This window comes from Cyanistes caeruleus, chromosome 2 (genome assembly GCF_971803275.1).
Source record: "Cyanistes caeruleus chromosome 2, bCyaCae1.hap1.1, whole genome shotgun sequence".
Classification (NCBI taxonomy): Eukaryota; Metazoa; Chordata; class Aves; order Passeriformes; family Paridae; genus Cyanistes; species Cyanistes caeruleus.
The window spans coordinates 20660945-20678398 of NC_141702.1; the positions used below are offsets into that span (position 1 = coordinate 20660945).

Genomic DNA, 17454 nt, shown 5'->3' on the forward strand with positions numbered 1-17454 from the left:
GAACACCTCCAGGGATGGGACATCTGCAAATTTCTGGGCACTCACCACCACCCTTACAGTAAAGAATTAATTCCTCATGTGTACCTAAACCTACCTCTGACTGTTTTAAGCCATTCCTCCTTGTTCTATCACTACATGTTGTTGTGAAAAGTCCCTCTCCACCCTTCTTGAAGGCTCTGTTCATTTACTGGAAGGTGCTCTAAGGTATCTCTTAAACCTTTTCTTGTCCAGGATGACCAATCCCAACTCTTTCATCCCGTCTTCATAGGAGATATACTAAACTTATTACTAAACTTATACTAAACCAATCTGACTGTGCTATTTTCTTTGCTATTATTTAAAATTATATTAGTATAACTATACTATATATATAGATACATATATATATAGTATAATTATACCATACTATACACTGCACAGGATCTGGTCGTGCTTCCACTGAACTCAATGGCAAAATTCCTATTAATTTAAATGGCACAAGAATGACCTCCAAATGCTCGTCCTATTAAACTGTTCACAAGCTGTGCCTTCTTCATGTTAATCAGCAATGAATTTTGTTTGTCAGTGCAGCTGATAATTTTGCAATAAAATAATAATAAAGAGATGTGATGACAGCTTGACATTTTTTTGTTCCTTCAGTCAAACACTTGATGTGATGGACTATGTGATTTCTTCATTTAATAAACCACCAGCTGAAGATGAAAGTGCTGTAACTGACACAATTCAAAAATGTTGACAAAAAATCCTTAATATAATTTATGAAATGTTTTTAGTGAAAAGAAAATTTGTCCACTTGTTTTCTTTCCCAGAGAAATAGCTTTTAGAGTTCTGTATGTTTAAATTTAACCTTAGACATTTGAGAAAAGGAAATAGAAGGAGAAACAATGCATCCAGTTGTCATTTTGGCTACCACACATGCTATATAAATAAATAAGTATAAAAATTCAAATTAGTAGCATGACAGCAGGCTTCCTGTAATATGGATTAATCAAAAAAATCAAAGGCAGCATTCTACTTTTCTCCTTAATTCTTATGTATACAAAAGATCTTTTTACTTCAACAGTGTATGAATCCCATTTAGCTCAAATTAGTGGTTTTTCACATGCATGACTGTAACCCAAGGAGCCCTTCACATATTCGGACAGGGAGAAGAGCAAATCTTCCTTATCTTCCTTTTTGTTCATAGTGATCACTGCCTAAGGCTTTTTCCCCCTCTTTTGACCTCATTACTAACCTTGCTGCTTTTCAGGAAACTTAGCAAGCTGTATTAATTTCCATTAACCAGCTGTTCAGAAGGAGTTGGCAAGGAAAATGTAATATTAACATGACATGACAGAAAAATTGTTAAAATGGCTCTAGTGGCAATTAGTACTTGCATTTCAGATGGCCAACAATGAAAGTTTGTTGTTATTTTACTTCCCTTTTTTTTCACCATAAAACTGGTTGCTTGGTGTATTTCTAACTACACAATGAATTGTGTAGTTATTATGACTGTAATGCTGTAATTGTCATTATTTAGAGTAAAACTTTGCCATTTGCAGAAAGTGGGCTAAGAACTTGTGTTACACTTAAAAAAAACCCTTGAAAGCAGCCATTTAGTAGAAAATAATCCCTGGAAATATCCTGCTATGTGCCATTTGCCACTAGAGCCAACATAGAGTTTTAGACACCATGGAATTTGATGCATCAGGAAGATAAGCAATCACTGTGTCTTTGCAAAAGAAATATTCACTGGTATAGAATCATAGAATAATTTTGGTTGAAAAAGAACTTCAAGGTAATCAAGGTCAACCATTAATCCAGCACGGCCAAGTGCATCACTAGATCATATCCCTAAATGCCACATCAACACCTCTTTTAAATACCTGCTGAGATGGTGACTCTACCTCTTCCTGGGAAGACTGTTTCAGTGATTGACAACCCTTTCCATCAGGGAAGTTTTCCTAATATCCAATTTAAACTTCTCCTGGCACAACGTGACACTATCTCCTCTCACCATCTCACTTGTTACTTGGGAGATGAGACTGATCCCCATCTCGATTCAATCTCCTTTTGGGTACTTGTAGAGAGATAAGTTAACCCTCAGTCTCCTCTTCTGCAGCCCCTTCTCCACATCTCCTCCTCATCAGACTTGTGCTCCAGACCCTTCACCAGCTCCACTGCCCTTTTCTGGACACACTTCTGCAGCTCAGTGTCTTGTAGTGAGGGACCCATAACTGGACACAGCACTTGACGTGTGGTCTCACCACTGCTGAGAACAAGGGGATGATCATTGTCCAAGTCCTGTTGGCCACACTTGCTGCTGCAAGCTGGGGTGTCTTTGGCCTTCTCGGTCAGCTGGGCACACGCTGTCTCACATTCAGCCGCTGTCAAGCAGCACCCCCAGGTCCTTTTTCACTGGGCAGCTTTCCAGCCACTCTGAACCCAGCCTGAAGCCATGTCTGGGGTTGTTGTGACCCAAGGGCACTATCTAGCTCTTGGTCTTGTAGAACTTCATGGAACTGGCCTCAACCCATCAATTCAGCTATTTCAGATCCCTCTGTAGGGTGTTTCTAAACTCCAGCAGCTTAACACTCTCACTTTATGATCTGCAGACTCTGGGAGGCTGCATTTGATCCCCCCAAACTGTTGATATCAAACAATATCAAACAGAACTGTCCCCAGCACTGAGCCCCAGGGAACATCACTCATGACTTGCTGGCAGCTGGATACAACTCTGTTTACCACCACTCTCTGGGCCCAGCCATTCAGCCAGTTTTTTCTCATTGAACAGTGCAATGCCCAAAACATGAGCAGCCAGTTTCTCCCAGAGAATGCTGTGGGAAATGGTGCCAAAGGTTTTTCTGAAGCCCAGGAAGGCAACTTCCACAGCCTTTCTTTCGTCAAAGTGGGTCCCTCTGTCATAGAAGAATATTAAGTTGGTCAATCAGCACCTGCCTTTCATAAACCTGCCTTTCTTGTAGATGGGTGTCACATTTGCTAACTTCCAGACCTCTCCTCCCCAGGTAACAAGGACAGCTGGTGTATGATGGAAAATGGCTCTGTGAACTCTTCCACAAGCTCTTCCACCAGCTCTCCCCGTACCTTTGGGTCAATCCCAAGGTGCATTGGTGTAGATGCACACATCTGGGCTCTTGATGCTGACACCTTTCTCAGGGGGAGAAGCTCTAATTTCTGTGTGACCATTCTCAGGCACTTCCATGGTTACTAACACATTACCTTGTGTCTTTGCTCCTGCACGTGTCTCCATCCCCATGTCTCCTAAAGTGGCAGACTAGATGACTTTGCTATCCCACTATCTCTCAAGCACTGACATGCTGTCCTCAGACTTTTCTCTAGTGATTCTGGTTTTATTCCTTTCCCCCTTCAAATACACTTTGAAGCTCCTCCAGTGAGCCTCTGCAATTCCTATGCAAAGATCCTTCTCCTCCTTTGAGACAGGTATGTCCTGTCTGTTGCCAGCAGGCTCAGTGTTGTGTAAACACATGATCAAAAACCTCTAAAATCTGCTGGTGATACCAGGCTTGGAGCCAGGTATTGATCTGCTGACTCTTCCTATTTCTTCCTTTATCATTCCCCACAACTGGAAGGATAGAGAAGGACATTGCTTGTGCTCCTGATCCCTTAACAAGCTGTCCCAAGGCCCTAAGGTCTCTCAAATGCCCTCAGACTTATTGCAACGTCATTGCTGCCTACCTGGAAAATCAATAAGGGATTATAATCTGAGGCCCATATCAGGGTAGGAAGCTTTCTCTTTATATCTGTAACCTGGTGTCACTCTGGAGCAGATCTCTAAATCCTCATAGCTTTGTCTAAAGCCCTCAAGTCTTGAAAAAGAGGCCTACATAAAAATCATGGAACAAGAGTCTGTTCTGCACCAGTGACCTGGACAAGGCCAGAGGGAGCTCAGATGTGAATTCTGAGGGTCATTTCTTTACTTGCCATAACAGATGTTTCTCAGAGAGATAAATGGCTACTAATGCCTGATACAGTATCTTAGAGGAATTATACTGTACTGCTTTAAAAAGGGGAAATATAACAGAATTTGTTAATGTGTGATCAGGTTAATCACTTGTGGTTTTCTGTACAGCACTGGTGTAACACGCTTACTGAAAGCAAAAAAAACCAGAATAATTTGAAAGTAAATCTTACTAAGATCACCTGGCAAGGTTATTTGTCCCTGTCACATCTCATAACTGTCACTTTTTCTTTTTTTTTAATATTTAGGTATTTTTGTGATAGCTTTTAATTATTGTAAAAATATAGGAAGACCACATTTGGAATACAAAAATTATGCATGCAGAATTTGGAAGAGTATTCATAGCTGAACTGTGGCTTATAGTGATGTACTTTTAAGGATATGTGAAGTACCACTTTTCGACATGACATTCTTCATTTTTCAGACACCCATCCTTTTACAAAGGAGATTTCAGTACAAGTTTTTACTAGTAAGTAGAAATTTTTGCCAGTTCCTGAAATGTTCTTTATGCAAATTGGAAAAATCCCAAAACTCTTATGAAGGAAGAGTTTCAAAACTTAGATCCTTAAAAGCCTTCATAAATTCTCTTTGGTTTTCTGGTTGTTTTTTTCTTCCATATGTCTGAACTCTCAGCTGGGTGGTCTAAACAACTGCATTTGCTTGTGTAACAAAAAATTACCCCAAAACAGTATGTTTTAATAGAAAATACAATGACAGCCTCTTGTTAGTACTTTGTTATTGATAGATTTATTGTCTTGACCTGCTTCTGTTTTAAAGGATGGGAGAGAAATCTGCTCATTAAATTTACTTTTTTTTTCTACTCACATTGTCCTTAAGAGTGTTTTCAGAAAAGCAAATTGGATGGCTTGTTTAACTGGCTTGGATACCATCAAGAAGAAGAGATGGTGTCCCCAAAGCTAGGAATAGGGGTTTAATTTAGGTACCCTTTCATTCTGCTGACTAGTTTAGGGAATGTGAATACCTAAAGACAAGCATTGTGAATAATCTACAAAGACTCATTCAGTTGTAAACGTAACATTCGACAAAAACAAGTAAATTAGTTATGTTAGTTGCAGAGATAAATAATCCACCTCTAGACATTGATTTTAAAGCTTTGCAAAGATTTAAAAAAAGTTATTCTGGCTCAGGTATTGTCCTAATCCTCAGCTGAAGTTACTAACACCTCCATATCTTTTCACTGAGGATGTAGGTGTCACTCAGGTATGATTTAATAATTATGATTCAGATATAACAATATGGAGTGGAGGGAAGATCACGTGTAAATAGTCTCCATAAGTAATGTGCTAACATTATTCACCCATTGCAACCACTTTTCTGTGTCTCAGTGCCACAGGATCAATCACTTGGCCATGTGTAAAAATCAAAACAGAAAACACTCGAGCACACATGCTGCTCTTCCAAATTCTCATGTGCTTAATCAAGCTGCACAGCAAAAGATAACACATTAGGTACAATTGTTGAGTTGGAGTAGTGAAATGTGGTGAATGGCATCCCTGCCTTTTCTGCCAAGGGAGAGGGAAGACCCTCTGCACTGATTAGGTGCAGCAGCCCTAGCCAGGGCAAGCACAGCTGGATACATTCTTCTTCCCTCTGCCTCCTCTGCCTCCATTTTTGCAAATGCTGTCATGCTCTACCTTTCTTGTTAATTCCACTGCATTTTCCATATGTTTTGTTATTTCAGTACTGAATTAATATTCCTTGTCCTCTGTTATGCTCCATAATGGGTTCAGCCCCATTCCTGGGGTTGTAGTCCTTTGATGACCGTTAATTGATCATTTGTGGTTTCTGTTCATCCTTTCAGGCTCTCTAATACCACACTGTGCTTGTCTTTTAAGGCTTCTGTTACCATTTTGTGCTTTAACTCCCAAAGGCACCTGCTGTACTCCTGTGATTGCTCAACATGAAGTGACCCACAATAGGTATAGTTCTATCGTAAAAATACATTTTTGTATTTTTCTCTATCCCTGGAACAAACAAGGAAATACATAATAGAGCTAATATTATTATTGATGAAGAGAAAGTACCAAAACTAGCCTGCAAACATCAATGGATGCTTTTGCCTGACAATTTCCTAAATTCCTCATGTTATTTATATATAACCAAACTGTCATCAATCTTAAGAAGTGTTATTGCACCATGAACAGGGAATTACCTTTGATAACAACATAAAACCATTCTGATTTTCTACGTTTAAAATTGGTAATAGACATCAATAATCCTTGGATTGTAGGATCAATACTGACAGGCAGAGTTATAGTAGGCTTTATTGTTTACCTAAAAATGTGGCCTTGTTACTTTAGTCATTATAATAACAATTAGTACTATGTTGACTGTATATTTAATGTTTATATTACATTCAGAGAACTGCATTTTTTAGATATGATATATAAGATATAAACTAAAAATTTCCATGTTATCACATTTTTTTTATTTTTACCCCAAGTGTTGTTCAATGAACAAGGTCTTTTTAGGTGAAAGGAATTTATTTTTGTGGGATATGGCAGAGCAACATTAGACACAGCTCTGCCTTCCTTTCCATGGATACAATATATACTGGATTAGCTATACCCAGATTTTTAAATGATACCTTTGTCATTAGTATGCTTTCAGTGTCCATCTTTAAAAAGGTCTGTTATGTGAGACATTCCTGACTCTGTACTTACTATTTTGACAAATAAAGCATTCATAAATATGGGGTGTTTTAGCTTAACATCTTTTTCAGTTTGACAAAAACTGGTGGCATATATTGGCAGGACATGACTTGTGAAATTAGCCAAACAAAATGTTAATTGTTGATAAAAAAACAATATGCTGTTTTATACCTTTCAGTGTTCATTTGTCTAGCCAATTGTGACTGGCTGTTACATTCTGAAAGTCTTTATGGTACTATTGTGTGGTTTTATTTTTATAATTTCTTAGTCCTCTGAACACTGTCATTTGGGATTTACTTTTATTTTGTGTGTTTTGAAAGGTGTTCGAGATAATATTTGAGATATTTAGTTCCAGTTGACTGACTATTACATGATCAGGAGACTTATATTTTTACTCTAACAAAGAGAAAAGTTTATCATCAACAAAAAACAAGCTCACTAGATATAAAGAGCTAAGATTTTGTTGTCTACTTTTTTCATGGACCATTTTCTTCAACAATGGCTTATAACTCAACAGCAGCTAAATATAAAATACTTTGGACTTCAGAGACTTTTATGGGGACAGGAAAATGTTTTACCACAAAGAAAAAAGTTATCATGTGGTGAAACTCTTAGGAAAACCTCTAAGAACAATTCAGTCTATTAATAAATACACTGTGCCAAAGCTAAAATATCTTAGTTTTGTTTTCTATTGTAGTTTTTTTTTAACAAGAGCTGAAATTTTTAGAACCATACAGTTCTTCGTATTGGTAAATAAATACAATGCCAAAGAGAAAATACCTAGGGGTTTTTTTTTCCATTTATTTTTTCTCAGGAGACAGGATTTTGTTTTTTTGCAATAATAAGGTTCTCTGATTAATAAAATATTGCAAAATATTTAGTTAGTAGTTATTATTGCTCCTCAGTGTTTAGCCTTACAGAAAGATTAAATTCCCACAAACACATACTCTAATACCATGGAAGAGAGTGAATTAAAACAAGCAAGCTACCTAGAATATGCTTAGGTTTCATCTTTTATCTGTTAAAAATTCCAGAAAACCAAACTGTTACCAGTAGTAGCTTTCCTAGCATAGGTCCTCAGCTGGGGTTTTTTTTGCCTAATGCATCTTTCTACAAAGTTTATTTAGAGAACATACTGGGAAGTTAAAAAGGACCACTGTATACTCAACTTGTTTATAAGATGTGAAGCTCCCACATCAGTTTGATTTTCTTCTTCTTCAGGCTTTCAAGACAATGGGGTAGGGGAAGAAATAAAAAGAAAAACCCAGGAAATATTTTCCAGGATACATAAATCAAAAGGTGAAAAACCAAAAAAGAATACCTTACACAAACACATTTTGAGGTAGAAAAAAGAGCAGAGTATAGCAAGAAAAAGATTTTATCACTTTATAGCTTCTATGATCAAATGCATGAATGCAGTAGCTCTACATCTTCAGCACAAATGAATGCCATACCCACAGTTTCAGTAACCTTTATTCTATTGAATTACTTCTCAAAGCTTCCACCTCTCTCTTTTTACAGAGTCTTGCTGATTTTTTTTTTTTCCCAAGAGAAAATAAACAGAATTTGTCATGACCTTTCTTCATTCTTTGGCTTGCTTTCTTCTCCTTTTCCCGTTTTCATCATGTTCGGAGCAGTTTCTTCTCTTTGCTTTTCTCACCTCTCCACTTTCTTGAATTCCTGCATCATTAATCTCTCTTCCATGAACCAGTACCCATTTTACACTGAACTTTTCATTACTTTAACAGGGGTTGTAAGAGACAAGGTTTCCACTGGATAATGGAAACTTCTAACTCATTGCTAATTCTTCTTGATTTCTCTAATGTTTTCCCCTCTGATTTCTTTCAAAGAGTAATGCTGTTTGTAAGAGTGACTTTTCCTTACACTACACCTGCACAAGACTGCTTACAAAAATCTTTTACTTCTTATATAGCAGAAAGTTATTTTTTCAGTAAGAACAGCAGTCCTGATTCAATAAATCAAAGATTTATCTACCATTTGGAATCTGTTCTTACCTATAGATCCCTCAGGTGGGAAGCTATTTACTTACAGGCAGTTAATAGGAAAAACAAGTGCAGGAGCATAGAGTAACTTCAGGCTGTGTGTAGCTGGAGCAATGTGTGCAAATAGGATAGATTTATTACTGTCCTCTGCTGATATTTTAAGACTAATGGATCTCTTCTACAAAAATACCATCCTTTTTAGAAATCTGATGAGCTTTTTCTACTGCAGTGTGTGATTCACATATAAACTGTGTTTTTCATGTGGGTGTTTAAATCTGGAAGTCTGCACACAAAACCTCTCTGAGCCACAAGACACCTCTAAAAGCATATAAGAGACAATGCTGTAGTCTGAGCATTTAATTTGCTCTGAAGAGTTACAGCTACAACAGTTTATGAAGAAAACACCCATGCATGCATCTTTTTAATGTGTGAAGAGAACACTGCCATAGAAAAGCTGAGTGAGGAGTAAAGAGCACCCTAAGTGACCATGATGTGTGGGTTAACTGATTTAACCAAGGGAAATATGGCTGTGGTAATTGGGTTCACACGCTCTTAACCTGTGTAAAGTGCTCACACTGTCAGGCTGCTGTTAGATTTATTCTGAGCTAAACCTGAAAACACCACAGCTCTTTTTCACTGTTTGAAGATCAAGCTGTGTTGGACAGAATGCCAAATAAAAAAGTCTTTTCTATTCCACCATGTTTCAACACTGTAGATATCTGAAGTTGTAGTGGTGAAAACAGATTTTAATCAAACCTCTCAGCTTAATTTATCAGTGTGACATTTTCCATACAATTTTACAAAGAAACTTAAGGACTTTTCTTCAATTGTGTTAAACTTGTGATAAAGAAGACATAAATATATCTTAAAATTTCTTGTCATTAGCAACAGCAGTTTCATTCAACAAATTACTTTTCATTTCTGTGTTTTAAGAACAGGAAATTTTCTGATGGATTTCACATGCATAAGAATGATTGTTCAACTTACAGAATATTAGGCAACTACAAGTTGCCTAATAATTCAGGACACAGAATTAATTATTTTATTCCAGAATTTTAGCAAAAATATTTCTGTTTTTTCTACTTTTTCTATGAATTTTTATTGACAGTAAGAAGCTAATATAAGAAATAAATCAAAATAGTTGAAATTATCACTGGAATAAAAACAGAATGTTTCAATATCATGGAAGGAAATGAAACCTGGCTTAAAAATGGATGTCTGAAAAAAAATCTGTGAGAAAAAACCCCCACATTGTGGCTTCATTAAGGGTAAAATCTTCTTTCCTTTTTCTCTCCCCTGCTTCTTGACATAAAAAATATGTGCTGCACTCTGCTGTCATCCTATTTATTTATACATTTTAATTGTCTCCCTTCTATAGACGTGTTATTGCAGCTTGATAGTGTGGTTACATTTGATCTTGTGTAATCCAGAGCTTCTCCACTTGCTTTAGTCTTTGCTGTTGACTAAGTTCCTATAGGTAGCAAAACAAGGCAGGTGAACTTGTAGCACTGATTCTGTGACCTGGACATGAGTGTTCATTTCTTGCAAGTGTTTGCTGCAGTTCTTTCCTTAGTGAGTGGGAAAACCTGCCAGAAGATCAGTGGCTGGGAAGGGCTCACTGAGGCAGCTGCAGGCAAGTGTTTGTAGGTATGACCTTTTCTCGACTTCACATCTAGTGCAAGACAGCTAACATAAGGACAGTAGCTTATGCATGACTGAAGAATCTGATCCAAAGCAAACTCAAAATGTTTTTTGAGAGCAAAACTGTTGCATTAAAATTTTTACAAAGTAACACTTTTAAAAAAATATTTTTTAAACACATCTTGCAATTAGGGAATCTGTGTAGTGGCAACAAGGCTGATACAAATTTCAAGAAGCTTTCAGTTTTTCCATTTTTCATCTCTATCTACATGAACTGATTTTTTTCTAAGAAATCAATGTTGAAACGTTAAGAACCTAACATGCAGTGGCACAGGATGCAAACTAGGGCAGAATGAATAGAAAACATTTTGTTCCAGAGTTCATGAGTCTGTCTTACCCCCTCTGGGTATAGATTATATTTCAGGACATTTGAATAGCAGCATAAAAAAATCAGTTCCTTTTGTAGCTAAATGAACTATGAATTTAATTTGTTATCAGATGACCAGTAGCTGTTAAGCATTTTCCAGCTGAGTAAGCTAATAAACCTATTTACTCTTTCTGCACGAGCAAGCACAGACCCATTATGCCTTCAGCAATATTCTGTGACATATAGAAGGTCATTCTCCTCTCATTGTCTTCATATCTTTATAGTTTAATGGTTAGCAAAAAGAACAGCTGCAATAGTTCTAATTAGTAATTTAAAATTGCAGTTGTAGGATTTTTATCCTCTTTAACCTCATTCTGATGGATTAGTGCTTTATATGCATTTACTTTGAAGACTTCTTGATTTAAACAGAAATCACCTGTAGTAATTTAAATTGTCAGAGGCTTTATTAAAATTTTGTTGGAAAAATTTTGTGCACATCAAAAGACCTCGTTCTTTACCTTGTTATTCAGCACTTGAGTGTTCGCTTGCAAGATCCTTTGCAAGTGATGGATCAGGCAGAAGCTAATGGATGATTTAATTTACCATGTCTTCTGACAGGTACTGTGTACTTTCTCATTTTTATGACAGGGTGGCAGGACAGGTTCAGTTTTTTGATACATTTCTCAGAACCTGTTGCATTCCTGTAAGTTTCTGCAGTAGGATAACGGAAATGAAAATACCTTACTGCATTTATTGCCTGTATGTCTTCTTCATCAGCGTCAAGTACAGCTGCTACACCAGCTTTCTGTGTTCCCTGGCAAATATTTTTTTGGAAGGACAGAGTCAGCTCACAGTGCAAGTTCACAACACACAAACATCAGCAGGAGACAGCAAATTTCATTTTTGCTTTCTAAGAGTGATAAAGTCTGTGATGTTTTTTGGTGAATCTGTGGAGTGTTTCTTCTGGACCTTTGAGTTTTTCTGCTTGATCAGAGCAACAGTTGTTTTAAATTTGTTTCGTACTGCAGTGAAAAAGGTACATGATGGGGAAGAATATACTGTCCCACACTCCAGCTAGGAAAAGCTCTATTCCATACTCTTTTCCCTCCTAGGGAGCTTATATCATGCCTACTGATATTCAGTTGTTCCTATAATTTCTTCAATTTTCTACTTTTCTACTTTATTTCTTTTTTTTTAACCATTACTATAATATTACTATTCTACATAAGCTTCTCAAGTTAATAAGAGAGATTTAAATGTCTGCTTGCATTTCTTTGGGTTTCTGTTTTAATTTCACACCTCAATTTGCTTAGAATGATTTCCAAATTTCTACAGTTCCACCACAAGCGGGTAGAACCCCTTTGTATTTACCAGTACCAAAAGGCTAAATATTAATAAAACGGTATTTTTGCTTTTACTAAGAGGCTAAAAATATTAATTCCATTAAAAAATATTGATATTTTTACTGTGATTATTGATAAAGGATTCTAGAAATAAAACCAAGTTTTATCACAATAAATATCTGTTTTAACTCAGTCATTTTTCTGTGCTCTTCAGATATATCCAACTGTTCGGATTCAATTTTCAGCCAGGGGGAAAAAGGTATAAAATTACTTAAGTGCTAAATTAAAATTAATATCAGCAGTAAACCCTGAAACTGTCTGTGAGAAACGTCATGTCATCCGATGAACCTTTCTGCCTTAGGGTGATTTATTCTGGAAGAAATATGGCTAGTTCTGTTCTGTCTTATTGCTCATTCAGTGCTGGGCCTTCTATATATTAGAAATCTTTATCTGGCTTAGCTTCCATTTCTCTGTGTTCTTTGAGGTCTGCTGACACTGACATTTTTGATTGGAAAGGCTTTCCTTTCTTTTGGCTGCCCCACAGCTTTCATCACACTTTGGTTGCAGCAGAAGGAAACCCACACTTTGCTTCTGCTTTTCTTTATGTCCCCTTCCTGGTGCTAGAGGATTCAAGCGTTTGGTCCCAGGCTGCTCTTTCTCAACCCTGCAGTTATTTCATGTGTGAGGACATTGTAGTTCTTGTAATGTGAGAAGTCTCTGACATGGAAAAGTGTTTTTCAATGCATTTGAAATTCTTATCTCAAAATTCTAAAGTATCATTTCCCTTCCACAAGTGTTTGAGAGTTTGAAGTGCTCTTATATATGAACAGTTTATGTATAAATGCTTATGACCCTGTTACCATAAGAGCTCTAATGACTTCCAAAGTCTCTGACAATTTGTGTTGTCTTCAAACCTGACCTCTAAACATGGTATTAGAAAATTTATATTGCTAGAGTTTTTGCCACACTTTATTTTGTTACCCATCTATGCAGGAATCTTATTTTATAGCGATCCTTTCTTCCCATCCTGATCCCAACCCAGGAAGCTCTCTGTTGACCCCTGCAAGTTGCTTTCAGTCCCTTCTCTTGCAGTAGGAAACAGGCACGCTGACCTGTGCCACTGGCTCTGTTTGCTGCCCTCAAACAGAGGGGACACAGCTGTCCCTCAGCCTGTGGCTCCAAGCTGGAGACCTTTTTCTCATGGAGCACATTCCTGCCCTCCCCTGGGCAGGAGCAGCCCTGACCTTCCAGTGGAAGGTGCAGCCACTAGGAGAAGGCAAACAAGGGCTTTCTGCTCCACCCAACCACAGCCTATCGAAAGAACGTAGCACAAATAAAACATATATTGTCTGCCACTGCTGTGAATTTATTTATTTTTTTTTAGGAAAGTACAGAAGACAGTTTGGGAACCAGATGCTGGAATTTGAAATAATACTGCTTTTGCTTTTTCTTTTGTTATCCATACACTGACATTTTTAGGACAATTCTAGGTTGTCTTATTATGAGTATATTATAATATTGCCAACTTCTGATTCAAATTTACCTTTTCAAAGTTTCTGAGTGCCATATATAGGCAAAAGAGAGCAACCTGTGTCACTGAAGACAGAAGGGTTTTCCTCCTTATTGACAGATGGTGCTTACTTTCAGAGCAGCGATTCATTAGGTGTAAATTAGAGAGCCACTCAGTGTTTGGTTTTCTCTGGGGATCAATCTGAGCAGAATGTGAATGTTTATTCTTGTCACAGTAGTGCCGTTCACACCAGTGTCGTTCTCCTGCAGTTCTTAATCTGTGGTCTGAAAGCCAAAGTGAAACTGATTACCACAATGATCTTTCCCCAAGTAATTTGGTTTTTAACTTTGAAAATTTCTGTCATAATTTGCACTCCCACAAATTGCTGTACACCCAGTGTTTCATCCATTATAGCTAAGAATGGTAAATCTAATGTATTTACTTACTGCTCCTGCCAGTCCTATGTGAGGTTTCAAAACAAAGCTAAAGGCTCAAAACTTCACAGTTACTGAGTCCTACTAATGTTCTGGTTTTAGCTACAAAAAAATGAACTGCTGTACTTTTTATACACTTGAGCACAGGTTTTGTATGAGTTGTTCACACAGTTTCTGTTGTTGCTAGAGGCAATTTCGTAGTCCTGTCCAGACAGAAGTGTCATCAAAATTTTCATACGCTTTCATAGCAGCAATAAGATGCTTATGGCTAACTGGAAATACAAACTTTATGAGCACTTTTTGAATTCATAGCTCAGTGGTATTAACTGAGACAAGAAGGGAAGTAGGATTGTTGCATTTAAAGAAAACAGTCCTCAGGACTATGTCCTTTATTCCTCTTAGTTTTGTACTACTCATATGAATTTTACGAAAATAAAAAGTAATTCAGTGTTAAGCTTGTATTTTCTGTGGGTTTGCATCACTGAATTCAGTGCTGGGGGATATTCTCACCATCTGCTGCATCAGAATTCTGGGGAAAGGGGGAAATATATTCTTCTGATTTCTTAAAATCCTCCCCACTCCCATTCTGCTACCATCCTTTGCACTTTAGTTTGGGTTTTTTTATATATTTCAGATTAAGGGTTCCAAAGAATAATACCAAGGCAGAACTCCCATGCAGACAAGAAAAAAAACCCTCATATTGTATCCAAGTTCTTATTACAGCATTTGTCTTCCTGATCTTTGCACTCCCTTTTTTTCTGGTACACCAAAAAAAGGACTAAATGAATCTTTTTCTGTTGACCCTTGTCAGGGCTACTACCTGTAGCATTTCCAAGCTTCACTCAGACTAGAGAGTTCTAATATGGCAGTTACATTACGTGAGAAAAGTGAAACTTTCAGAATAAAAATAACAATACTGATGTGTTTAGAAACATATTTTTTCTGTTAGTAAATGCTTATCACTTAATACCGATGAAAAAGCAAATCAGGGCTTTATTTTTACAGCCTGTCTTTAAGCAAGGGATAGATTGATTTTCTATTGTATAGAAATGTATAAACTTATGAAAAAAAAAAAAAAAAAAGCAAAACAGCATCTATGTGGAACCTTTTATTTATCCATTGCTTTTGTGGTGGTAGTAATGTTTCTGCCCAACCCTGCTTTCAGTCTCAATTGGTTCGACTTTAATGGGGAGTTTCAAGAAAGCATCACACAGCAGTCTGTGAAAGAAAATTTTATGGGTTATTTTTAACTATGTGAGTACTTAATTTAGGTTTTATTATTTGTCATCGTGCTTGCCACAATTCTTTATTGCCCTTAGTTGTAATATTCAATTTTCCATTCCCACTAAATTCTTTCACTTTGGTCTAACCTGAATTGGCACAGGAACTGTATGAATATGTATTTCATTAAATATTATTAAATATTCCTTCATGCAATCATTAAGAAATCTTTTGAACTTTTCTTTTTAAGCTATTTGTATTGCATTAAGATTCTTCTGATGTTGACTGAGTGGAAAATGTATAGATCTACTGTTTATTGACTGACAAGGACTGATCTAATATTAATTCACAATATTAGCAGTAGATCTCTGTAATAAACACAACACAAGCTTTCTAAAAAATAGGCCAAGAAAAGGACTGTACAGAACAACCATCTAACTCCTGCCCCTGCAGGGTTGGTGATGTTGAAGAGATGTTTGATCTAACTGTTTTTTCATTACTTCCAATATTGGAAAGACCATAATATCACCATCAGTTCTGCTCCTCTGCCTCACTATGCTTGCTGTTAGAAATTTCACCTAATGTTTGACACAAGTCTTCCCTGTTTCAGAATAAGCTCCTTATTTTTTTTTTTTTCTGCATATGAAAATATAAATAGATTATTCCTGCCCTTTGGTAACAACCTTTCCCACATTTGAAGACTGATATTTTACCCTGTTAGTTCTATTTATGCTTGACTTTATAGCAAATACTCTTTCAGTCTTTTCTCACAGGTCACGTATTCCAGAGTTCTAAACAGTGTCTCCTCTGCACGGTCTCTCCTGTCAAATCTGCAGACAGCTGAGGCCCTAACCTGTACTGCATGTGAAAAGAGGACAGCTTTCCATGTTTTTCAGTTTCTGCCCTTGCTTATATGTCCCACTATGTTCCTTATTTCTTTCCACAAATAGCATGATATTGTTGATCTAAAGTGTGTTGAACTGTAACAGTGAACACATTTTGTGTAAAGCAGACACATGACAATTTGTCCTCCAGCTGATATCTTACAATTAATTTTTCCCTGCTGAGTTCAGTGTCTTGTCCTTACTAAATCCAATCCTATTTTATTTTTTCTTTAAGAATTTTTTTTAGTTTTACAAGATAATTGCAAGCCTGCCCTCATGCTGTCCCAGTGACATAACCAGTCAGTCAGGCAATCCCATCTGATCAAAAAAACCACAAATTACCATTACTTATTCATCAGTATTAAGTTATTTAGCATAACATAAGGAAATGGCCTTAACTTGCACCAGGGGAGGTTCAGAATAAATATTAGGAAAAAAATGTCACTGAAAGTGGTCAGACATTGGATTAAGCTTCCCAGGGAGGTGGCAGAATCACTGTCCCTGAAGGTTCAAGAGATGTCTGGATGTGGCGCTTTGGGATGTGGTCTAGGGGTGATTATGGTGGTGCTGGATTGACAGTAGAACTGGATGATCTTGAAGCTCTCTTCTGGCCTTGATGATTCTGTGATTTCAACTGGGAATGGTTAGGATACAAGTTTTTGACTTTCCATCAGTTCAATTGAAAGTCATTTCATCTCGAATGTGTAATTCACGTTGTCTGGGACATTGCTGCCTTTGTCATGCGGGCCAGTGTCAAAAGACATAAGAAGGTCAATTAAGACACACCTAAGGCTCATCCTCATATATAAGATTTTTTACTCAACACAAAAAGAAATAGTTTTATTCTAGAAAGAAAAAATGTGGCTTGTCACTCCATTGCTTGTGTTCATCCACATGCTTATATATTATTTGTTTTAAATTTTTTCCTTTACCCAGAATTTCTAATTTCTACAGCTTTATGAATAGTCAGCCTCTGTTCCCTACCCCTCCCCTTTAAGTGTTTAAGCTCTGTTTTCCCTTTGTAATCTCTTAATACCATGTCTATTCTCCACCAGATCTAGATTATTTAATAGAATTAGTGAAGTAAGTATTCCTATTTGTCCTACAAGCCACAGGTACCAAAGAGCAGTATTTTTCCATTATAGCAGAAATGTGTGAGCCTGCTGCTCCAGGTATCTGTCTCTAGTTACCCCAGGCTCTGCTCTGATAGGCCAGAATAAACACACTCAGTGCAAAGCCAAATATAGAAAGTCATTAAAAAAACCTTGAACTAGAATGAAAAATGGTCTGTATCTAACAACTCTCTTTTTTTCCTCCCTCTACTTATAAATATTCTATAAGTACTTGTCCCACAAATTTTCCAGAGTTGTGCACTAAGATTATTCTGTTTTCATACCTGT

The 17454-nt window shown here is 36.9% G+C and overlaps 1 protein-coding gene across 29 annotated transcripts in view; it reads left to right on the forward strand.

Moving 5' to 3' along the window:
- Positions 1–17454, forward strand: part of DLGAP2 (DLG associated protein 2) — a 443370-nt gene that overhangs the window by 260524 nt on the left and 165392 nt on the right. For 2 of the 29 annotated variants that reach the window (XM_086875978.1, XM_086875985.1), the window contains exon 4: positions 4404–4448. The exons of the other annotated variants lie outside the window; for them this stretch is intronic. In XM_086875978.1, coding sequence (XP_086732104.1) covers positions 4404–4448 — 45 coding nt within the window. The remainder of the gene's footprint in view (positions 1–4403; positions 4449–17454) is intronic. 29 annotated transcript variants of the gene reach the window in all.